We start from the raw sequence: 25,536 nt of genomic DNA, 5'->3' as shown, positions 1-25,536 counted from the left end.
CGCGCCGCAATATCAAAAAGACATTCACGTTAATTGCGATGTCAGAAGAGGTAGGCTAATCTTATAAGATTTCTCATGAAAGACTCATGTGGGAATTCTAATTAAATGCCTGAATATGCAAAATACCTGAATTCTCCGAGAGTACTGATGAATTCAAATTATATCAACGTCACGTATGTCAATCAGTAAAGGGCTGGGCCTTTGATAAGATACAAGGCGATATACATCTGGGAATCAATTCGCTTCTGGTCGTAAAAAGTAATGAGATTTTCCTAAAAAATAAGGTAGGGGTTGATTTTATATAGCTTTTTGAAATCATGCAGGAGAGAAAGTTGGGCAAACTGCGCATTCCATCACGAAATTTGGGAGAGTTCTTAATCTATTAGGAATGAAACGAGTTACCTAAAAAAACTTTGCAATAACAACGTATTCGGTTGGGATCTCATTCACGAAGAGAACAAAATGGTTTCTAAGACTGAACTAGGCCTATAATCTATTAGGTACCTACATTTCACAAAATTGGCACCCTTGAGCAGGACGTAAAATTCATCGAATTGCTGAATTTTGAAATATTTATGGAGTACGGTAATGCGAATATTGGAGGATTGTGAAAGTCTATTGTGAAGAGAAACGACGTGACGGCTTTGGTCCAGAAGGAGACAACAGGAAATTTACTTACTTTTGCAGCATAGATGATTTAATGTAAATGAGAGATGGCAACTTTTCCATAAATTTATTTCATAATGTACGACGCGTTTCGTCCGCCAGGAAATTTTCAGGTATAATGTGAAATTTTTGAAATCAGGAGCTGTATTTATACAGCTCGGATGAGTGGGAAGTTGAAGGGGAAGATTCAGTAATGGGGGAGAGGTATCATTGGATAGTGCACTTGGGGAATGGGATGACAAGGATTGGGGAGTAGCCCATGAATGTTTCTTCGTTCATCAAAGAAAAAGCGTACTTCCACTACCCACTCATCCGAACTGTAAAAAATATACCACTTGATTTCAGCAATTTCACATTGTACTTGTAAGTGACCTAACGTCGAAACGTGTCGTACACTATTAAATAAATATGTAGAAAAATTGCCATCTCTCTTTTTAATTAAATTATTGATCTTAAAAAACCAAATAAATTTTCCGCTGTCGAAATCACGTCGTGTATTATTAACTCTCCATCAGTCGCGTCATGTTTTGGAACGCTATTTGTCGCGTAGCGCCTCAGACACCATTTTGGAATGTTTAAACCAAATGAATTAAATCAGAAATAACTGTTTTAACCACAATAAATCACTAATCGAATACTCAATACATGGATGGACAAAAAATTCATGCATAATGATGATTAAAATATTGGTATTTATAATAGGCAATAACAAATGAACATGTTGATTACATTGAAAAATTCGTAGCAGTAAGGAGCATATCCAAATTTAATGCCTTAAATAGTTTTTAGTTTATATTATAAACGTAGTTAAAAACTTTGCGATGAATATCACGAAGCTATTAGCATTTAACGTATTGTAACTCAAGTTGCCGCGTGGCGTCCACCAGATTCCAAAAACAAGAAAATATCATAATTTATTCCAATAATGTGACAAAACATGTAATCACATTGGTGACCATTTCAGAATCATAAAATAATAAGATACTAGGAATATGAGTTTCATAACTATAAAAATACGATGTGGGCAAGGAAACGAAAATTCCCTGACGTCTGGTAGACACCACGTGACCAACGGCCAGTTAAATGCAATTATGGAACTATTGCCCCCTCCCTTTATCATTAAATCGGGATGTCACTCCATTAAATCTCGATTACTTTTAGCATATACTTATGATGTGAAAGATGACATTAATTTTATTAAAAATGCCTCATCGACTATTTTTACGACTTTTCCATGCTACTCGGAGAAGCTTTCGGAATGGCTGAATTAGGGAATGAGTTAGTTTGTTGGATATCGAGAAACCGAAAATTTTTTTTATTGTGGCGCGAAAAAAATTAAACAGAAAGGCTATATAATCCCTAAACCTGTCGCCCGATAAGCGGAAATACTGGCCAGGATGTCACTTTAAACTTCGGCCATGAAACAACGGGAAATTTATTTGCTTATTCAGCATAGGTGATGTGAAAGATGGTAATAATGCTGTTCAAAATGCCACATCGACTATCTTTTACGAGATTTTTATGTTACCCGGGGATGCTTTGAGAATGGCAGAATGAGATAATGAAATATGTCGTTGGATCTGGAGACAGCGAAATTTTTGTTAGATAGTATCGCGAAGAAAATGTAAACAGAACGGCAACCTATCCTCTCAACCCGTCGCCCGATTAGCGGAAATACTAGCTAGTATGTCACTTTCCGGGCATGCCCGGATGTCTTAGGGTGTGTTATTGAAAGCAGCTTGCTCAGCGTCGCGAAAAAATCTGATATCTCATTTGGTTTCATAACCTTTCAGACACGCGGGTTCCTCGACGCGGGAATCTCTCTGGCAAAGAATTGCGATACCCTACGTTGTCATGATGATGACATAAGAGGTCGAACATTACTGCGTCAATTCAAACCGGTCGCCTAGGTGACATTAACCATCAGTGATGCCTTCTATGCTCTTGGTGTTAAGTTCAAGCCGGTTCTATTATGACCTTTCGTAACTATATGATGGAGACACTTCTGTGAGACGATAAATTTTCTTTAGTACCTACGTAAACAAAGGTAGGCACTGTAGTAAACAACAGTAATTAAGACTCGGTAAAATGGACCGGTATAAAGTTATAACGTTGATGTTGTAATTGCGATCTCTTATATTCGACGTATTGTGCCATAGGCCACGGGGGGACGACGTCCCCGGGACGTGCCCCCCCAGACTCTTAAAAATATGGAACAATTTGAATACGATCCCATTATCATTGCGTTCGTTTTGTATTACGAGGTATCCTTGTGCCCCCCCCTCCCCAGAATAAAATCCTGGATACGGCCTTGCTGGTGCCCCCACCAGAAAGAAATCCTGGATCCGCCCCTGTATCGTGCATTTGGACGACCTTATGTACATTTCAAAAGACGTATTCCATGAAACCGCATACGCCAAGGAAAACCCCTCATGTTTCAGGATTAATTTGCAAAAGTTTCTAATGGTACGACATAAGTACACTTCTGAATATTGTTTACACCCCACTTCTTTGAAGTCGAGATTTAAGTTTTTTTTTGCTACATAATACATTGTTTTACTCGCGGAGAAATCATAGAATTGCGGCGCCGGTATACTTACTTTTGTAGGTGAATATTATGTTCTACATCGGCCGTAGGGACAACGAACCTAATCTATGGAATTATATCTTTGGTTAAATAGAGGGCGAATCCTAACTCAGGAGATTTAGAAACAGATAATGGGACCAAATACAAGAGAATAAGGTGTGTTTATTAGTTTGTTTGAACCAAATGTTCGGTGGCGAAATGGATAGTCCCTTATTCGTAGCTACTATTGCAGCCCTTGTAGAGATTGTCGTGTGTGCGTGAAGTTTCGTGGTCATTATGCGTGTAGAGTGTTACATGAACCTCATCCAGAAAAGAAGCTGATAGAGTCGGCGCTTAGGGCATTGAGACTGAGATAGATAGTGTAGGACATTGCACTATCCTCGATGTTCGGGTCGCTTAGCGTGCCCATAGTATCTCCGCCAATAAATACCGAATGAGAACATAGAAGGATATATATCTTCAGATGCAAATCGCCGTCAGCGAGTGATAGCGGCAAATATTCCATGCAGCTGACCCGTTGATCGGCCTCGCTCTAAGCATTTCAGATTTTTTTCTCGTCTGATTTATTTTTTATGCTTTCTATCATCTTCTGGCGAGCAATACGCGAATCTGTCTCAAGAATTAAAGCGCGTATTTGTGTTATTCAATCATTCGTCTATCTCTATCTTATTAGATGGGGTATTTAAAAAATATTAGCGACACGTGAGCATGCATCGACATTTGCCTAAGTTGCAAGCCTAATGGTTGCATTTTATTTTTACTCGTGGTTTATGCTATCATGAATGATTGGAAAATTTCATAATAATATAATAATATGTTAAAATGTGTTGACCTTCTTATATTTTTGTGCTGAAAGCTAATATTTTTCGAATTTTGTCTAAATCATTTGGTACAGTTAGGACTGAGTTAGGTGTTACCTATCAACTGAAGTATGAGTTAAATTTTAACCTAGATAAACGAAAAGATTTTTGGAAGAATAACCAGGCTTTTTCTAACTCTTTAAGATATTCTCTGAAGTTTATAGTTAGCTTTTTTAAAGGCTGTAAACAGATCATGGTTCAAATGGTACCGAAAATAATGTTTCATTTTACTTTTTGTTGATTTTTAACGGCTTGAATATTTTTATTTTAATGTATTTATAAAAGAAATATATGTTCTCGAATAGCTGCACTCGGTCATTTTTATGACTAGTTAGAGTTAATACGCAATATATACTATTTGCTGTGAGTGAGAGCAGTGAGGAAATGTATAGTATGTATTCATGGAAATAAATGTCGTAGGACTCTTTCTTTCGCATAATTAAGTAAATACTCTATGAAGTCTAAAATAAAAATTTATTCTTCAAATAAGGGTCCTTAAGATAACCATATACGGTACGAGTACCTTCTGATCGTGGCAATTACTCCTAATGACCCCCGTAAACAGAGGAACATACGGAGCTGATCGCTTAATTTATCATCACAGCACGTAAAGTATAATGAAAACAATCGTAGATAGACAGACGGAAGGGAAGAATGGCAAGGGACGGCCTCGAATGAGTTACATAGGCCAAGTTGTAAAGGATATTGAAGAGAATAAATATGTCACTATGAAAAGGCTAGCGGATAGGAGAGAGGAATGGAGAGCTGCGTCAAACCTGGATTGTTGACTTATAATGATGATGACATAAAGTATTTGATAATTAAGGAAAATGGTCTATTAAAAACTTTCCCTGTGAAATTGCCATCACTTAATTAGTGAGCTTAAATATTTTTTAACTTTATGCCAGGCCATCTCATGTCTGACTTTAAAAAATCGTTTTTACCATTTCTCATGAGCTCATATATACTTTGAGACAAAACGAATCTGTAAGACGGAACTAAGGAATGTGAGTTGTGATTCTTTTTTCAATTAGTGCATTGGAATGAGTTGTATCTTCTGTGCTAAAACCCTTGAATTTCTTTGAGCGATCCGCAGGAATTTTTTTCTGCGTTTTGATTATGAAAACGCGACTCTTGAGGTAATATGAAGTGGAATTCGTTTTTTTCCTTATGTCCAGCCATTATGCATCACCAGAGATGCGGCTTTAACTGTTGACGTCTTGGAAACACGTGAGTGATGAATATACATATGCGCTTCCACGTGCTTACTTCCTCTCCTTCTTTCCCATGTGCATCTAATTTCAATGCGACCGTCGCCAACGCCGTAAGAAGATATTCACGCATGTGAATGATGAGAGTGACGAGAAAAAATTAATAATAAATGAAAGCCTTACCGTTTGGGTTGTAAATCCCAAGGAGAAGATATCAGACAATCCTACAACTATATATTGAAGTATTCATTCGTTTAGATTTGAAAAAATGTTCACAAAATGGGGCAATACTCCGATGAGGTGAAGCACATTATAAGTAGCTTACGGTTCTGAATATAAGAAAACATAAGACCACTCCAGGGACTCAACCCAGTACCTGACATGTCACCCAGGATTACTTTTTTACTATTGTAATTTCTTTTCCCCTTCCTCACATCCATATTTCATGTTTTTATCCTCCCTGAGAATGTACCTAATTTAGGTATGATAAACGAAACACTGAAAACGAAAGCACCAAAATAAAGTCATAGGAGTACATTTCAGTAAAAGTCTAAATTTTTGTATTAAAATTGCTTTTTGAGGCCGAATAACTTCTTCCAGTATGTTTTCTGAAAATTGAGACTTTACTCACATTTCGCCCTGAAGTATGTGCTTGTATATTCAGCGGTATAGCGTGCACAGAGAGCTCCGGCAGGAATTATGGATTCTTTCCTGAACTCAATCTCTCCATAGCAGCATGGTGTGAGCGATATGGTGCTTAATTTCCACTTGTCACTCAGTGATTGGACCTGGGAGTTGGTTTTGATAAGCGTGGGCAGAGCTCAACCAAAATTTAATCTCAGGCGTGTGGATATTTTTATCCCCGTACATTACGGGACCATGATACCGGCGATAGTTAAACTCCTGGATAGCTTGACTCGGCCTAGGTAAAATAGACTCTGCATGTACAGTTAATAACTTACTGTATTTTTCAATACTAGCTATCCTCGTGCGTTTCTTCGCATGCCATAATTCATGCATGAATCAAGCACTAATAAAGCAGGAGACAATAGTTAATAGACAAGTTTTAAATAAATATATTTTTTTATTTCTCTGAGGATTTGGAGGACCTATCCCCTCATCCCCCCACAATTACGCCACTGCAAAGGTCAATTATATTGAAAATTTTACTAATTTTTCATGGCGAACTTACTCCTTGGTGTATATAAATTTTCATCCGTGCTCTTGAATGCGTACAAAGTCACTTGTTTCATGCAGAGCTTTGTAATTCATCGTCACCGAATAGCGATAAAATAGTTTCCTTCTCCGACTGTGGCTTAGTAAGCACGACCTCTGTCGCATTTACGTCAAAATGTGGGCCTATGACGTTAACGCCTTGTTCGGCAAAACCCATCCCGAAATTCTCTCTGAAAAGATGGCTTGGTGCTGTAACTGGATAACAACCCTGACCGGCTATCAGGAAGTCCGGGTTCGAATTCCGGCTAAGCAAAATATTTTTTCATGGCGAACTTCATCCTTGGTGTTAATGTATCGAAAATAATTGATGAATATCGTAAAGCCACTTGATACGCATGTCAGACCTCATACACATTTTTGCTGAGATAAATTATTATTGCATTACCCTCCTCCAAAACAACAGCCTTAATCTGCCCGTCTACACCTGTCCTTCCTCGCCCTTCCGTCATTGCGTTAATGGCCTAATATCTCAGCCACTTCCTCAAAGTTATAATACCGTGTTTACGTTAAATAACTATCGCATCGTTATATTTTATTATTATCTCTTAATACTTGTTTCCACATCAGTGAAAACAATAACGCCGGGGTGCATGAATACAATCCGTGGGAGGGAATTATTTCCGCGAAGTAATTATACGTGGCCATTATCGTTTCATCCTCAATTTTATTTCCCTGATGGCGACGCAAATGTTTCCTCAACGGAAGCGTCTTACAAGAGCAGTATACATTTCCACGAAGAAATGCGATGGTATTACGTAATTGGTGGATATGGCTCACTGAAGTCCAAGAAATATTTCATCGAAAATGATTATTAGCAGGATGTATAGTCCTTTCAGAAAGTAATACCTGCAGATAATGACAAACAAATGAATACTTAAAATTATATTATCCTTAGCTTCCTTAAACGATGTTATTTCGTAACACGGTGCACCGAGGATGGTTGAATCCTCAATCACTTATGGGTTTTTCCGTAGCAATATGATAACCAAAGAATTCCTCTTCGTGAAACGTGAACACCTTCTTCACTGGAAATTCCTTCAGTTATGGGATGGTATTTAGAATTGATGGAACTGGGTTGGATGTGCTGTGGTGAAAATTAAATAGACTAGGAAAGGCTTTTATTTTATGTATTTTTTTCCACCGTCAGCTGACCACGCACGTCTTTGATTGACTTAATTATCTTCAAACAGTGGCGGATGCGTATGGGGAGTGCGGGGGACGCACGCCCCCTTGTGGAGCCGCTCGCATTGTCTAACATTTCAGAACCATAATTGTAACTTTTTTACATCATAAGATGGCAGTTTCTGGTATATGTGTATAATCAGTTTAAATAAAACTATACTAAAATTTGCATGCGATTTATTTTTCATTACAATAAAAGTAAAGGTAGCTCAAGATATCTTTTGAGCCCTCCCCTTGAGTTTTATCTGTATCCGATACTGTCTTCAAAACATTTTTGTGTACCGAGAGACCCCCATAAAAGTTGTCAAGAGGTCTAAAAGTGAGATTTTAAAAGTTTCAGCTCAAAATCATAACATCAATGCATGCTTCATTGAGACTAAAATTTATGAAAACACAGTTTTAGTGGAAATTTTTTTCTTGCCTGTCTCATGTATGCCATTTGTTGAAGAAACTGTAGTTAATTATTTTATCATTAAATATGAACCATTTTTGCTTCGAGATTTTTTCCATGTATTATTTTATAAAACGGATAGATTTGGCAAAATTTTCAAGGCAGACCATGGTGTATATCCTCCACGGTGTCTTGAAAATATACAGGCCCAAAAACTTATCAAAACTTATTTTACTTCTAAAACTTTTAAATTAGTGCTATTCAAACTTTGCTTTCGTTTATTTTTATTGAGTGAGTCATAAAGAATAAAATAGTGGACGTATTAAATATTTTCTTATTTTTGTGTTAAGTTATCTGTGTTTAATTATCTATCATTTATTCATGCTGGACAATTTTTTCATGCGGTCGATATTCTTTGTAGCCCCTTTTACAAAATTGTTAGACGTCGATTGTAACTTGTTACACTTATGAGTTTTATTCGGAATAGTAATTTAAACGTTTGGAGGAATATAGCAATGATTTACAGCGTTTAGGAAAGGGAATTGATAATTTCATAAAGGAATATTTATTTGCCCTTTCCGGGACTCGAACCTCCAGATACCCTGAACTAGCGGTTGGTAATCTGCAACCAAGGAATCAAAATCCCATGTGGATTGTTTTTAGATTCACTAGGCAAGGTGCTGTATACTGCCAGACAACATGTTTGTATGTAAAGCTCCTCAGCCTCGAGGCTAAAGCAAGTACATTGAACGCCAGGCCTTTCACCATAAACAATCACACCATTACCATCATCAAGAGGTCACTAAGAGGTCAAGAGATCTATAAGAGCTATTGGCCTCTTGAGAAAAGCGCATGGGTAGAGGCACCAAATTTTCGTTAATTGGAAGTATCAGTACAGTTTATTTCAACAATTTTCCTATCCGTAGTCGTTTTAAATCGTAAAAATTGTATCTACTTGGTATGTGTAACATTTACAAGTAGCCTATTTAACAGTCATGTTAAGAAAAAAATCGTTTTACTGAACTCAGAAATTTCGCTATTCGAAAAAATTCGGTGCCTCAACGTATCACTTCATTGCCATTCGGCTGTTGCTTGTCAAGGCCAATGAGGCTTAGTGAAGTCGCGTCATCGGCGAAAGACATTCATTTGCGCTGGCCTCTGTACAATTTATATGATTTTGTGAATATTTGCAAAATTTCTTTAAAACTTAAAAAGTTAGCAATCATATGTAATATCAAGCCTGGGAAGTCGATTTATATTTTATTATTCAATGATACATTATAATGATACATTTTTAATTCACGCATAAGCATTGGGAAATTTTATCACGAAGCTTTATTGACAATATTCTTTGAATCTGCATTTTATCATTTCTTTTTTTCCGCATTCACTGTAGTAACACATTTGAAAACCTAATAGCAGCAAACACTTTCTTCCTACTAATTAATTTCAACTAGAATGCAAACTTTTCAGTTATCTCACAAACGATTTTAGGCTTAGGTTTGTGCTTAAAAATCACTGTCACCTGTCTCCACTCGGCGATTTCACCATATGATGTTTTGATTTCCAATCTCGTGATTGGAGGCTGATCCTCGTGTTAGAGAACGTAATTAAACACGAAAGCTTACGGTTAAAAAGAGTAATGCTTTTGGTTTCGATTCAAAACTATTTAGAATGGTTATTCAGTGAGACATAAACAGGATAAAGCATTTTTCGCACGATGGAATTGGTACAAGTAATCTCCAAAATAGTGAAGGAGAAAGTTCAGTTAATCACATTCACAAAGAGAAGATTCAGATTGATATTCCACAGCTTGGAAATGGCTTTTATCTACCTTAAATGATAATTTCTGATTAGGTGACCTAAATTTTCTTATTTTATATTATATTTAGTAACGTATAAATCGTTTCAGGCTTGATTTTGTGGAAGTTCGCTATATCCATGATGAATAACATCAATCGTCCGACAATGGTTTCAACACATTTTGTCATTTTCAAGATGAAAATGACACCCACAGTGTTGAACCCATGGTCGGCTGTTGAGTGTTGAATTAAAAAGCGTGGAAATTACCATTTGTGTTCTTTATCATGGATATATTTAGAAAGCTGTATTGAACTGACTATCCGGGATTGAAAACATTTTTCCCTTAAAATAAATAAATTCACATTTTTTATCACCACCCTTACCACGCGGAAAGTAGTAGAACTGCTGTCCTTGGTGGACTTTTTATTCTAGTATCAATGAAAGGGATTAAAAAATTTCAAGCGTAATATCTCAGAATAATCTTTCTGCACTAATCGTAATCCGCGTTTGATGGAAAGAATGATGTAGGACAGCAAACAATTTTTTGCTCACTGTTTGCCTTCATGAGATTTTTATCAGCTGTGGGTAGAATAGATGGGTGACTTTATGACGAATTGATAAAAATGTAGTTAAAATAATCTTGGCAGCAATTTCATCAATTTTTTGTATCGAGAGATAAAGGAATATTCCTCGGTCGTTTTTTATGCAATCGATGAGTCGAAAGAGTTGTGGTCTATCTTTAGCCTTATATAGATATTCAGTGTACGTTTTATATGCTTTGCATCGTCGCAAGGACTTCCTGTGCCATACGCAATTATAGACCATCCGGCGTAAGTATTATGATCGGTCATCTCAAAGACATGTGCCACCATGGTTACGAGTATTACCCATGGTGCCAATAAATGGCTCAGCAATCGCAAACGGTAGTTCGAATAAAACATCGCGAGTAATTATTTGGTCCGGTCTTATGTAAGTCCGTGGTCCGGTCTAAACTCGAAATTCAGATTTCTGTACATTTTATATTTGGATGACGGACTGTCCGCGAGACTTCGAATGAAATTAATATGGCAAGATTTTCTCTAAAAACGAAGAAATATGAATATATGTGTTATCAGAATCTGAGTTAACTGAGTTACCGGTAAGTATTTTTTATGGTCTTAATGCGCTTCAAATTTAATTATTACTCGTGATAATCTCGTAGTTTTTCGCTGTCTAAGCTTTTTCCCTCTCCTACTTACCCTCTTTCAGTCTGAGGATGTCTCGTTAGGTCGAAAAGTTAATGATAATAACAATAAGTAGATACTAGATATTGATTGAATTGGGAATCATTGGTGAAATCCATACATTACTTGCCAATACTAAATGCAGTGTTTTATTATTGTAGCTTAAAAACATCATATAATTCACGGACATTTCCAAAGTTTTATGAAACGTGACTTACTGAAATTTTAACTCCCGAGTTCCTTTTAGAAATCATAATCGTTATCCGTAACTGATTACTGATATTGTTAACTTTAAAAATAAACTGTAACTAAGACCAGATTTTTTCGAGTCACTAATTTTTAATCTCCATATGCATTATATGAAATGAGCTTTTTGACATTAACTATTTATTTACTTAGTGTTACATTTCAGACACTAGAACTTATCGTTTCCCACCCTTTAAATTAAAAAAATTAAACATTGAGTGACGTTACTTCATTATCCTTCATATGATTCAATGTGCCCGCACTATTCAATGTGGATATTTAGTTCGAGCGTATTATCTGGGATACATAATATATTTTACCAAATGCTAACCAACACTACCATATTGGGATCTATTGTTTAGGCTGATAAGCAGTATAATATTATCGAGTGCGTATTTTCAACGCGTATTATTTTTCTTAAACAGTTGATATTTTCCATACGATTCCACCTTCTGAGGGAGGATGCAAGCCCTCCCCCTAAATAGATCCACCACTGCCTGCACATTCATATCTGCTCGAAGCTGCCCGTTTAAAGTCGTTTACAGCGGATGTAATTACACTGAATTCATTTCTCCATTGGATTACATGGACTCAGATTTTCACTTTCGATGAATGACAAACGTAAACAATGATTTTCCACCACCGAAATTTCAATGATATTTTACAGGGTTATAGAAATTAAGAGTAAAAAGCAGGTAAAATTAAATTATCCGATCATTTAGTAAGGCCAGAAAACAAGAGGAAATTAATAATTCCATCAAAGTTACACCCCTCACAACTTTCAGTCGTTGCATTCGAATAGCATCCTTGCAATTGAGCGCATCGAGTTAGTCCTACCCATGTACCGATACAAGCACGAGAAATCCGCTGGAATAACCTGATATATTTTCACTCAAAGCTACAGATTTTAAGAGAAAATTTAGGTGAAATTATGTTCGCCAATTACATAGTACCAATGTTTTTTCAATCAGCATCCTTGCAATTCAGCGCGTCGAGTTAGTCCAACCGAGATACCTACACAAATTCGATAACTATATATCCGCTGGAATTACCTTTGATTTTTTTTTACGCCGCCTTTTACTTCAGCCATCCTCGCGATTACAAATTCGTAAAATTGAGAATTTTTCCACTGCATGGCCCAGCAGCATTGCGTGACACAAATCATCACTTTTTTTCTCCTCGTTGCGAGCACAAACTCCCGAGAACATCATCATCATCCCGTACACCATTCAGCCTCCGCTATTATCCTTCGGCCCTCCCTCTCCTCCGGCCCCACCCCTTCCCCTTTCCTCCTCCCCTCCGCCTCCCTCCCCGCCCAACCTCCTTGTCAAACGGAGTGCTGTATTCATCGCCTCGTCAGTACACCCCAACCAGCGACCGCCGTCAGTCCAATCGCGAAGCCATCATGGGTACACGGATCGAAGATGTGTCGGGCGGAACCAAAGCCAACGATATCCTGCTCAGGGACTTCACCTCCAAGTTCCGCAGCGGGTACAAGCGGGTCTTCCCCTTGGGGGATAGCGGAAAACGGAGCGGCAAGGGTTACCTGTTGCCCGATTACTTCTGCGACTACGAGAAACAGATTCGGGAGATGGAAATAAGACCTGACGACGTATGGGTCGCATCGTATCCGAAAACTGGTGAGGATAATATTTCCTTATTCATTTTACTTAATTAAAATCCATGGATATAAGTAGGGGCTGCAGTTGCTCAGTGGGTAGAATTTAACGCTACTGATTAGAGAAGCCCGGGTTCAAATCCGGGGAAGCACGTAAAAAAAATCTCGAAGTGAGCGTTGTACTGGGGAAAACATGTAATTGCCCTACTCTACACTGAATCTGTGAAGTTCAGTCGTCTGCGGCTTAGTCCGGGGTGACCTCTTCCCTGAGGTACCCAACCTGTCAACCTTCGGGTGAAAGCACTGATTGAGTGAAGATAGGAAGACTGAAGCTTGGTGGCTTGCTCGGCGAATATAAAGAAATTTCTTCCCAATTTAGAAGGAGTGATGGGTGTCCACTTTCTAGATCTCACAGCACCTTATGGTATAAGGACATAATAAATTATGTTTCGGTTACCTATATTTACTTCATGCGATAATTATCTATACTTTTCTTGAAGCCAAACAATGGTTACCTATTTGACTCAATAAATGTAATCAACTATCGTCGGGCAATCTGTGAGAGATATTTTTTCAAGTGTGTTGGGGTGAACTCATTTCATAGTACAACTCATTGTTTTAAAATTTATGCTGAATTTTTTGTATTCAAGGAAGTGAAAAAGGAGGGCTATGGATACGAAAAGCATCATTGTAAAGTAGTCATCATCGCTTAGTCAAAACATAATTCGATGGACAAGACATCTTTGGCAAACCAACATCTAACTCGTTCCACGCTGAAATTTCCCGTGTGCACGATCAAGTCGTGTTTTCTTGACCGCCTTTTCACTTCACTTCGTTTTCCGTAGCGTGTTATTTGAAACTGGTCGTGAAAGATACCTTTCTACATGTAAAAAAAATATCTCGGCAGATTTATCCATCTTTTCTAAAAAGTTCAGGTACCTTTCATTGCTGGGAGCAATTCATCCTACTTTTTTTATGATTTTACCAAAATATTCACTTCGCCTTAAGAGAGAAAAATTCGTCAGTGGGTGCGAATTGCGTTTACTATTTGATAGCTGCGACTATTTATGGTTGGGAGTAAGAGTAAATTTTAATTTTCGCGCTATAACTTCTTAAGATAGTGCGAGTGCCACAATTCATAGCCTTTATCTAAATCTCACATTTTATTTATGTAGGCCTGAAACTTGTATTTTTTGTAACTCATTGAATTTAAATATAAATGTGAACCAATTTTTTCCAACATGTGAAGTTTTTGAGCTACACAACAGTTTAACTTATCTCCAAAATTTCTACATCCGTTCTACGTAAACACTACACAACAACATAGGAAACTACGCAAAGGAAAAACTACCTTATACAACGGCCGCAAAGAATGCTTTCAATCAAAAGCAGGAATAATTTCAATTTTTAAGATTTCGCTTGAGGGAAATAAAAGTGCATGTCGAGAAACAAGTTCTCTTGAAAAACGAGCGGAGATAGAGGCATTCAACAAAAAGTGATCTCACCAATATAAACTATTTTGTGTGTTGAAGGAAAGATAACCACAGTTTTGATATCAACGTGCTTGTAATACTTAAACAGCTGAAACTAACTTTTCTCAAAACTACTGAAAATTTAAGACAAAATTTTCGAAAAGAAATTGATCACCACTTTTATTTCTCGAAGTTCGCGACTCGCTCTTTACAATAATCCTAAAGATATCTACATTCCTCCTTTTTTGTTTTTTGGATTAAAAAAATCAAATTTATTAATACGATATAACTTTTTAACAATGAGTTGTACTATGAAATAAGTTTACCCCAAAATAAAACAAACAAAGAATTCGGAGGTCCATGGTGGAACGGACCAGACGTAATCAATCATTCGGTTGAATCCAGACACATAAATTTTCTTCCGACCATCGCTCCACTCTGCCCTTAACTCGACCACCGCGATTTCTTTTCAGTTTCGAAACATTATGGCTTTTCCTCCTCCTTCGAGTTCTCAATTTTTTTTATTCGCGCAGTTGTGTTGCCTAGTGGCGGCGACTAAGCTGTCCCGCAGCGGGACGGAGGCGAACTTTCGAATGATCCCAATGGTGACAGCATCGCGAACTCTATGTCAATAACTCGGACATCGTGTCCGCTCTGTGCCGTAACGCGAACGCATGTATGAGTAGTGGAGACCCGCAGTCGTGCAATCTATCTTTATTTATAAACTCCGCTCCGCTTGGGAGTGAGTATTTCTATTTACGCGCTGGCCCAAAGCGCAGACGCAGCATCGTTATCGGGTGAACTCAGAGTAAGGTTGTGCCGTATCGCCTCACTACGGTGTACGACAGCGGAAATTTATCTGTATTGTGGTATGAGATTCCATTAACGACATATTTTGTGTTATCATTGTCGTTTCATCTCCATCATTCACCTCCCATGTGCTGCTATCTGTATCCAAAACATCGTGTTCGCTGCTCTGGAACGAACTGATTCACCTTTGCTTTTTGGAATATGTGCAATAAAAGTCATTGCGCTACACATTGCGGACGGATGGCAAATTTTCTCAAGTTTAGCGTGTTTTCTGTGCAACTTCATGCAATATTTCGTCGGGGTTTTAGTCCAAATGAAAAAGTATTACTTTAGTAGGGTCGTGTCTTATCTCTACACCACGGTGCACGACAACAGAAGTTTATCTGTAGTGTGGTGTGAGATTTCATTAACGACTTTTCTGAGTTATCGTTCTATTTTCACGGTTCCAGCATTCACCTCCCATATGCTGCTATCTCTATCCAAAACACGATATTCCGCATTCATCCTCTGCTTTGGAAAGAACTATAACACACATACTTTTGGAAATTGCTCTGCTATATGCGAGAAAAATGATTGTTCAACACATTGCGGATAGATGACAAGCAGTGGCGTAGTCAGGGGGGGTACCAACCGTCCGAACCGAATGAACTATAAAACACAATTATTTTCCTTCAGAAAAGAAAATATTGAAAAATCATGAATTTACAAAATATTTCTTTAAAAAATTAAGTTTTTCGATTATGAAAAGTGTTAAAGTTAGTTTAAAACCATCTGCTTAGTACTACTCTGTTTTTTCAAAAATTTCCCCCCTGGTTTTGGACCCCCCTTTCCCAACGACCGAAATTCCTGGCTGCGACATTGATGGCAAGATCTCTCAAGTTTAGTATGTATTATTTTCAACTATATGTAATATTTTGTCAAGGGTTGTAGTCGTTAGTTTTCTCTCTATTTTTACTATTATCATGGATTGCTGCGCTTTTAAGTCGGCCCCAATCATTCAGGAAGTAATGGGGGTTGGCAATAAGCAATCGGTAGAAAAAGTGAAAGTAGTAAAGCTTGAATCACACCCCCATGTTTTCCGTCCATCTGAGAGATATCTCCAGCGATAGCTTTTCAGGGACCAAAAATATGGCCGCTGAAATGACCCATCATTTTCTGAATCACTCGGTCATTCCCACCGTCCCTTTTTCCATCGCTTATTCCATCACTTTCCGTATTTACAACGGCCATATCATTGCAAGCCAAGCGTGGCGTCGCCGTTTGTGGTCGTGCGTTCTGATTGAAGCATGCGATGGTCTCAACAACGGAAAAAGGGACTTGCCGAATGATGGAATGGATTGGATGGATGGGAATTTCATCCCTCGAGCCATCGCTGAAATTGATTGCGAGAAACGGTCATTTTCCCGCCATCATTGAAATGTTATCACATCTAAAAAATATCACCAAATAATGTCAGGAAAAATGGAAAAAAATGATCGTGATTCAGGCTTAACACTCACTTGTGACTTGCCATTCAATTATAGAATCTACATAATCGAAAAAGCTCGGCTCGTGAAGAAAAAGGAGAAAACTTCTCGCCTTGACTGGTTGCATGCAGACAAAGCGTGGCGTTGGTATAAGATTGTGTTTTAATGGCGCTACCATTCTAAGCGGCTCGTTAGTGGCTTTTTATGGCTCAATTATGGGTCGGTGATCCAAAGGACAAGTGCCTCGACACACTCAGTTGAGGACCGTCGCTCGGTTGATCTAACTACCGTTTACTATTTCGTTTTTTTGTGTGTGTGAAAATGTGTGTGTGCGTTGCATGAGTACGCTGCGAGAACTGGGATATTGATCTCTTTCCAAACTTAGCATAAAAAATCTGTTTCATACACTATAGCGTTTCAATATTCACGAAAGTATACTATTTACCACTGAGATGATTTGTAATCATTTAAATGTCAGGGAAATTAACGTCAATTCTTCCAGTGTGATAAAGTGTCATCCTAATTTGTAAAATCTTTGTTTTTTTGCTGCGTCGTTTTTTATCCTTAGTATCATGGGTTAAGTGTGAATGTATTTATATTCTTATTCATTATATTTTTGATAGTTGGCAAATAAAAGCAACATTATCTAAAACTCTTAAGAATGTTTCCCGATAAAAATTAACTCACATTAAAAAATTGATGTCCAGGTAGATAATATACAATTATTTCAAAGAATATTTTCAACGTAGTATATGATCATTGGAATACCGGAAGTGATAATAATTTATTTTCCAGTGCACTTACATCTCCCAGCCATTAATTTAGAATATCAGGCTTGAAGGAACACGTTTTCTCGGAAAATTTTCGATGGGTTTCTCGAGTGGAAGGAGTTTTTTCAATTCCTCCAACGCTCTCCAATTATTGTTCATTTCAATTTCTTTGCGGTTAATAGTCGTAGAAATACAGTACTTTAGGCTCATTCTTATCTTGGTTTGGCATGAGGAATTAATTATATAATACTGAGCTCTTAGCTTACAGCACTTGTTTGACGAATTCACGTTACCTCCTAACCCCAACTGAAGTCAGTAACTGTCAAAGGGAAACCTTTAGAGGACACTGTGATGTGTTCAGGGGTAATTGAAAATTAGGAAATGAGTTTGAAGTAAGCAATACATTAGGAAATCAGAGCGGTTGAGCAAGAGTGATACTTCCTATTACGGAAGTATATATTATTTGGCATGACCTAGGTTTTATTTTCAACGAATTATGTCAATGGCCATATATTTCATAGAGCTGATTTTTTTATATTTCATCATACACTCTACAGATATGATAGTGATAATGGGACCATCGGAGATTATTTTTCGGTTCAAATGATCCTCTTCCCTCGCGTTTTGAATTTTTCGTGATAAGTGGAAGATTGGTTCCGTCGCGACCCAGAATCAAGTCGGAGTCGTCGAAGGTCTGTTGGCGGTGGTAAAGGTCGTCGCAAGGGCGAACAGTCCGACCCTCGGTCTACGATGACCCCCGGATAACGGACACGTGGTGATCGGAATGCGTTAAATTGAAGGCGAAGCGACCAGATTGGGGGAGTCTTCATGCCCTGGACCTGATAGCGTTGATCCCTAGAAATGACACCGTTTTTTCTATGCATAACAAATATATTCATATCCAAAGAAGTTATTCATAGAATACTCGACATAAAGGGTAAACAATCACAATTTATAGAATAAATGTCAACCAGTATATTCTGAAAAGTCTGACACTTATTACATCTTCGTAATTCTTTTGTTTTATAAATCTACAGAAAATGTCTGAAACAACATTTTTTTGTCTAAAGGAAGTAATCATTCGGAAGAACTCGAATCGTGTCAAGCTCCGTGAATAATGGATAATTTTTTATCATCTCATTCTTTATTTGGATACAAGTTCTTGACTATGCTATCTTAACTGGGATTTGATTTCATTTATATTTTTTAGCATTAGTTGAGTTTTTTGCATTTATTGGTTATACTGACTTTGTTTATGTCCTTGCGGTTCATCAGAAAGCATTGGAAATTATGTTCTGGTACTTTCTTTCTGCCCTTTTCTTTCAAGGCACTTCTGTCATTTATTTTAATTCTCCTGTTATCACCATGCGATATCCTACGTAACAATATGCACTAAAAATAAATCAAATGGTGTATATTAGGTAACCTTTATCTGCAAATTACAGCTGCGATTGTTTTGGTATCACAGCATGAGATGATCGAAAATGTATAGAGGCACATTTTTGACGGTCAAATCTCCAATAAAGTTTAAAAAGAACATGAATTGCTAGTATTTCTTAATACGAATCATTTTTTATGCTGGAATTTCGATTTGATGTAAATAAATTTTATGGCCACTAAAACAAAAATTACTTTGCCTAATTTGAGTAATTTTAATGATTATTTTAACGTGCATCGAAAGTTGTTGAAAGTTCAAAGAAATATTTTTAGTGATAATTTTAATTTCATTTCTTGGCGAGCGTGACTCTCTTTACGTTCTTCTAGTGCGTCTTATTATTTTTACGAGTGCTCCGCGTTATCGTCGAAGTCGCTAATGGGTGGTGATCATTTCATTCTTAAAATTTATGCGAATCAACCGATTACTACTTCTTTCTATTTTCCAGCGTTTACTCTGATTCCTCAGCATAAATGTGCTTAATTAGCTTTTATTGATCCCTGTGGCTCTAATGAAAATCAATTTATCTTGATGTATTTTTGCATTTATTTACATTAGGTAATCACGAGCCGATGGTGCCAAGGATTTTATTTTAATTTGTTTATACAAGCGATGTGAACTAAACATTGATGTTAGCTGATCTGCCGTCTCTTTTTTGTGAAATTTATCGTCTTAAAGCAGTTAGAAGGAGTCGAAAATTTAGGCAAAAGATTTTTTGTCATGAATAAGATAAAAATTGTTACTAAAATTATTTAATGTAAATAATAATTTAATCTTAATTTAAAAATAATTAAATGATAATTTAATAATAATTAACATTTTAATTGATAGGTGACGTTACATGTTTTACTTTCATTTAATTTGAAATATACTAAAATTAACCAAATCTTTTAATACCTGTATGCTGAATCTTCAGACTATAATTCCCACACTGGAGGTGGTGATGGCCTCTTCAAGCGTTGACATGACGCATGACATAATTTTGTGATTTCCGTATTCATAGCAGTCTCATTCAGGTTTACCCGAAACCTAGCAGCCCCGAGCGACTAAATGAATATTTTTGCCACATTTCAGCCGCCAATGGGTTTTGGGTATCCTCCTAAACGTGGAGGATGATATGCACTTTCCAATATGCATTTTAAAAAAGGCGTTTGATGAAATCATTTCCATTAAATGGCATTTTCAGTCGAAGTGATCATAATAATTCCATGCCAATCACATTATTAAGGTTAGTGTTCATTTAAGGCGTCGTTACAACACATTATGGAAGAGTATGTCTCTCCTGATAGGCGTAGGGGACAGACGCGAGTTCCAGAGCGGCTTAAATGGAAGTACATAAAGTATTTATTGTTGCTATAGTGGACCCGCTAGGGGCTGAGTGGCCCCGAATTAACGGAAATACATACGGCCCTTGTTAACCTAGGTGACTAGATAACAATAATAAGGTAAATAAATTATAATTTACGCCTGAAGATGATGATTACTCATCGAAACCCGGGTCACGTTGTGTAAAAAACTAGTGGTGTAAGTGAAAGTGAAATATCCAAGGAATCTTATAATGGAATACCACACAGTGGAGAAGGAGTTAGTGAATTTTTTTCCCTAGTCAACCTGTCACAAAAATTTTATAGCGAAATAAAATGATCCTAAACATGAAACTAAAGCGTTAATCAAAGGCGAGAGTGATTAGAATCGCAAAAGCTCGCGAATGGTGCCATTGTACCATTAGTCTCAACGAATGAGATGGGGTTTTCCTCAAAAGGCAGTGAGTAACTCGCAGATCTGTCCATTGAATTCAGTAGGTTAAGCAGCCTCTATCGAGGAAAATCTTCGGAAGGACAACCGCTCCTAAAAATTATGTATTTCGACCACCGTTTTTTCCATTTTTCAAAACATTTCGAGGGTCAAGCCGATTGGGAAATCGCATCCGGAGGTGTGTGTTTACAGTAGGAAGGTCTTCTTCCCGGAGAAGTCTTCCTTTGCCCAAGAAGTTGGAGACAAAACGCGGAAGTTCAAGGTCAGAACACGAGCCACCGAACGCGAGGTGAAAGTGAATGTATTCACAACCGTGTCAAAGCGATGTCCTCGATTTCCAATGCCAAAGTACACGGCGGTGCCGCACGTGGCTGAATTCGGAATGCGCTCCCATGGATTTAAATCTACTATCTTTGAGGATATTGGGTGGTGGACCTCGAATAAACGTGGAGGGATCGTTGGAGAATCACACGTGTGTCGAGTTCCTACACACTTCCCGTCAGCGAGCCATTTCAAGATCAACGTGACGTCTGGCTTGTCGGGACACCAACTGAAACATAAGCATCGTCATTTTTATTTTGAATATAAGATATACCGTGCATCTCTACAATACATATCGTTATCCGGTCTCCGGAAAGATATAATTCATAAAGGATTTAATATCCTCATATATTTAGGGACTGAATCATTTGATACCATTTATGATTGAGACCCTTTTTTTATAAAATGAAATTTAAATTAAAATTTAAAACTAAAATTTTATTTTAATAAAATCTCCTTATTTTAAATTTACTTTTCTTTTATCACTAAATTTCAAGGAACGATTTTTTTCTTGTGCTAAGAGAACGAGGAATGAATTTTATAACATAAATAATGCGGCTTAAGTTAAAGTTAATGGATTTAACACGTTTTGGGATATTGAAAACTTCTTAAATTTTATAACAGTTTTCCTTTATTTCGTTAAGGGACTTGTCCTTTAGTTTGGAATAGTTTGTTGAGTATAGTAATGCTGGGAATATTTCCATTATTTAATCGTCTCCGTCGCACGTAAAAATATAGAGCGTTGTCATCCTGGTATTTTGTGAGTGTCTCACAGGAATCTGGAGCACGTCTGAATAAGTCTGTCAATCCAAACTTAATGTATACCCTTCGAGACTCTAGCGACTAACATGGTTATTTAAAGGATGACATTTCTAATGAAGATGGATTACATACATTTATTTCATTCCTAAACTAATCAAGGGCCGTATACTTTTTTCCTCTCCACCAGATCTTAGGCATGCACATGGTATAATTATGTTCTCTTTTGTGTTTTGAAGGTATGGCATCTCGATAGTACTGAAAACTCCTGCCAAAATCGTGAATCAAAAGGTCAAATCTTAGTAGTGATGAAGATATGTCAGAAAATGCATAAGCAAAAAACTCCATTAATCAATCTTACCCCGCACCAAAAAAATTAAGAAATTACAAGTCTTATTCTAAATTCAGTTCCCTTTGATCGGAAAAAATGTAGCCAAGATTAATAAAATACCACACATATTCCTCCCAGTTTTTGAAGGTGAACCATCGCTTCAATTTCCAATAAAATATTTCTTTGGTGACGGATCAATCGTATCCCTTACGGTATTTAGCCGGGCTTGTTGAGTTTTGGGGTTTGATACATATTTTTGACCATACAGTTAATTTTAACCATTGATTTTGATACATTCATTTTCCATCGTCATTCCCAAGTAAGGATAGTTGTATGCTGTATTATTTTGGATACAACCATGAATGCACCCACGTATCTCTTCAACAAAAGTTGAAGAAAAGAAAAAGAAAAGGAAAAATTAAATTCAAGCAAAAAACAACTCTTTGTTTGCAAATGTATGCTTCTTTTTCAGTTTCAAGTATTTTTGGTTTTTAATTTCAATTAAAATTATATACGATTAAAAATTAATCTTTTTTCTCTCATGAAAAGTTTCTATTTTTGAGATACGCGTTGTTAGACCTTAGGCATCGATATGTCATCCTAGACATTCCTCAGCTTGTAAATACCGTATTAAAATAAATTGTGAAACTCAAATAAGGTACAAGCTCTTCGATGGTCATGATAATCCACGCTGCCCAACTCATGACCTTATAAATAAAACAGAGGGACATACTGAGCACGACAATCCGCTGGTCATCTAAGCGAGGGGTAGTAAACTCGAGAGAGGAGAATGTATGTACATTGAGTAAAGTCGTTACCTTGGGAACGAAAGAAACGAGGCTATGGGATTTATGGTAAATAAGTAATCGAGGGCGTAAGTTCTTAAAATGGATATTTGAGTGAAATACGCCTTTATATTATCGATTGATCAGTAGAATTATGCTCAAAATGATGAATATGAGTTTTTCCCGGCATGTGGTTTGCAGGAAGATTTTCCGCGTTTCCCACCGGGTAATTTCGTCAGAAACTAGAAGACCCGGAAAGCGATGACGGACTTAGTCCTAGAAACATGAGTTTCCAACAAAACTATCTCCTGGTTGGTAACTCGATAAATATCCAAGTTCGTAATGGTTCATGAACCTCCTCAGTCCCGGGACATATCTGCCGTTATTTTTTGTCTGAATTTCATGTTATCTGGTTAGTTAGATATTAACAAACAGCATTAGCGATTTCTGTTAATCATGGTTCTGATGATACTGTAAAATGTCAGGACGCACTGAACTAGTTGCAACGACATTTCACTGAGCCAAGCAGTGAAAAAAGCCAAGCGTCGATGTATTGCATAAAATACACTAGGACCGAGGAGGTTAACGATTTTTGGAAAATCTTAACTCGTTGACGTATGCATTGAAAATTCGCTTTCAAGTGTGAAAACTACCAGGGATACTAAAGCATCAATTTCGATGGATTGGGAACATCAAGAACACAGCTTGCGTTAGTAGGCGATTGTTTTGAGGTCATATTATTATGCATCGCTTTATCCGAGACGGAACGTCTGGAGCCGTGTCTATGGTGCATGAAGTGATTTCACTGGCAATGATCTGAGCGTTCTCCATAAGCAGGTGAATGTATTTTTTATCGCTTAAGTTTTAATTATCAACAATATCAACTCTGCTGCTAAAAGTAAGCCGCTGAGCACCCATCGCGAATACCTGTTATCACTATTTACGGAGCAAAACACCGTAAATATTTTTCATAAATGATCCCTAGTCTCAATAAGGTCCTCCGGATCAATGACCCGAACTCAAAACCTTCCGTTTTCCCATAATTCTGTAGTCTTGGTGTAGGCATAACACGGAGGCAGAAACTTATTGTGGAGGTCGGACCTCCTCCTCCGATATTCGAGTGAAAACTTTTAAATGTCAAGCATTAAATTGGTTTCCCAAGACGAGATTTTGTTGCATGGTGCACTTTATTGTTAGTACACAGCGATCATGCATTACATGCATATTAATTTTCTCCAGCAGCCCCGTTTCTTCGAGAAACGTTGCATAACTTCAGGGCTCCCAGAAAAGCAGTGGAAAGAATCATTGACGAAAAACAATCATTGACCCCCCCAAAACAACGACGCCCTTAATTCGCCTTTGGCCAGAGGCGAGGGATAATAAACAGGTTATTCCACCGAGGTAAGATAATGGCTCAGATACTGAGAATTAAAAGCGACTCGGTTAATAAATCCGCCAATGAAAAATCACAGGCCTTCTCAATTGAAATACTATGCAGGGTGTTTCAGGGGGAATCTGAAATACTTCAGGAGTTGTAAGGGAAGACAATTTGAAGCATTTTTTTGTCCCATAAACATGGCGTCGCAACTTCTTAGTCACTGAGCTATGGCAACGCGAGCATTTATTTTGAATGCACTTTGCAGTGACCATGAATACGGTATTTCTGGGGTATTCAGCATCATAATTGTCTAAAAAATCCCAAAATGGGTCTGATTGCGCAATCATATGGTTGATACTCGCTCAGATATTAATAGTTAAATTATCTCCCTAACTTCTTCTGGAGTATTGCAGATTCTTTCTGTAACACCCTGTGGACCCTCGGTCATTTGGATGCGAATCTGCAAGTCTATCGGTAACTAAGTAATTTTTCTTCTCTTTAACGCGCTTTACGACGGCCTAGTCACAGTTAAGCGCAAGTGAGCGAAAAGGAAAAAAATCTCTATAAAATATCTAAAAATTATATCTTCAATGTCAAAATTGTGGGATATTTCCTCGCATCCATGGTCAATTTGCATCGTGGTATTGGATTTTACCTTGGAAGTCTTTGAAAATATGTTCTATGGCACGGTGCATCATAGAATATGGCATTTGCAGAAGGCGACCGACAGCTATAGCCATTTGCCCCATGAAGGAAGGGTATAGAGAAACCTGGCCTTAACTTTAATCTACTCATAGCGATGGCGCCGGTTCCACGGCTAAACGTCCCATCTGACGGACAAAGTGTTGCACTTGAAGTTACCTCCACACAAAATTCAATCAAGGATCAGGTAGTCTCTGAAAAATCTCCTCTGCCGTCGGAGTTTGAACCCCGGCCCAGGTTGTGTGAAGCAAACACTCAAGCCATCAAAACAGCACGATCCCTCGCATGAAAATATATAAGATGATATTTCTTGTACCTCTGTAGAGCACTGGACCGATGAAACTATTGGTCATCATGAAAAACTTAGATTAGTGATGAAATTGTTCTCATTTGCGAAAACATATCGGATTTCTTCAACCGCAAATGGGACCAGTGATGAGGCGAATAGTTGGTGGAGTTCACTGTTGATACCAATGCATAACAGCCACTGTCAACAGCCGCCTCCAAAACTTTCTTTCTCGAGCTTGGT

At 37.6% G+C, this 25,536-nt stretch overlaps 1 protein-coding gene across 2 annotated transcripts in view; it reads left to right on the top strand.

Annotated features, from left to right (window-relative positions):
* Nucleotides 1-12,750: 12,750 nt before the first annotated feature.
* Nucleotides 12,751-25,536, top strand: part of LOC124154222 (luciferin sulfotransferase-like) — a 37,604-nt gene continuing 24,818 nt past the window's right edge. The window contains exon 1 of one of the 2 annotated variants that reach the window (XM_046527815.1): nt 12,751-13,045. In XM_046527815.1, coding sequence (XP_046383771.1) covers nt 12,811-13,045 — 235 coding nt within the window. In that variant the 5' untranslated portion in view covers nt 12,751-12,810. The remainder of the gene's footprint in view (nt 13,046-25,536) is intronic. The other variant, XM_046527814.1, reaches the window with a different exon arrangement.

The sequence above is a fragment of the Ischnura elegans genome, chromosome 2 (assembly GCF_921293095.1).
Source record: "Ischnura elegans chromosome 2, ioIscEleg1.1, whole genome shotgun sequence".
Classification (NCBI taxonomy): domain Eukaryota; kingdom Metazoa; phylum Arthropoda; class Insecta; order Odonata; family Coenagrionidae; genus Ischnura; species Ischnura elegans.
The sequence above is the reverse complement of the archived record's forward strand: the minus strand, read 5'-3'. Positions and strand labels throughout refer to the sequence as shown.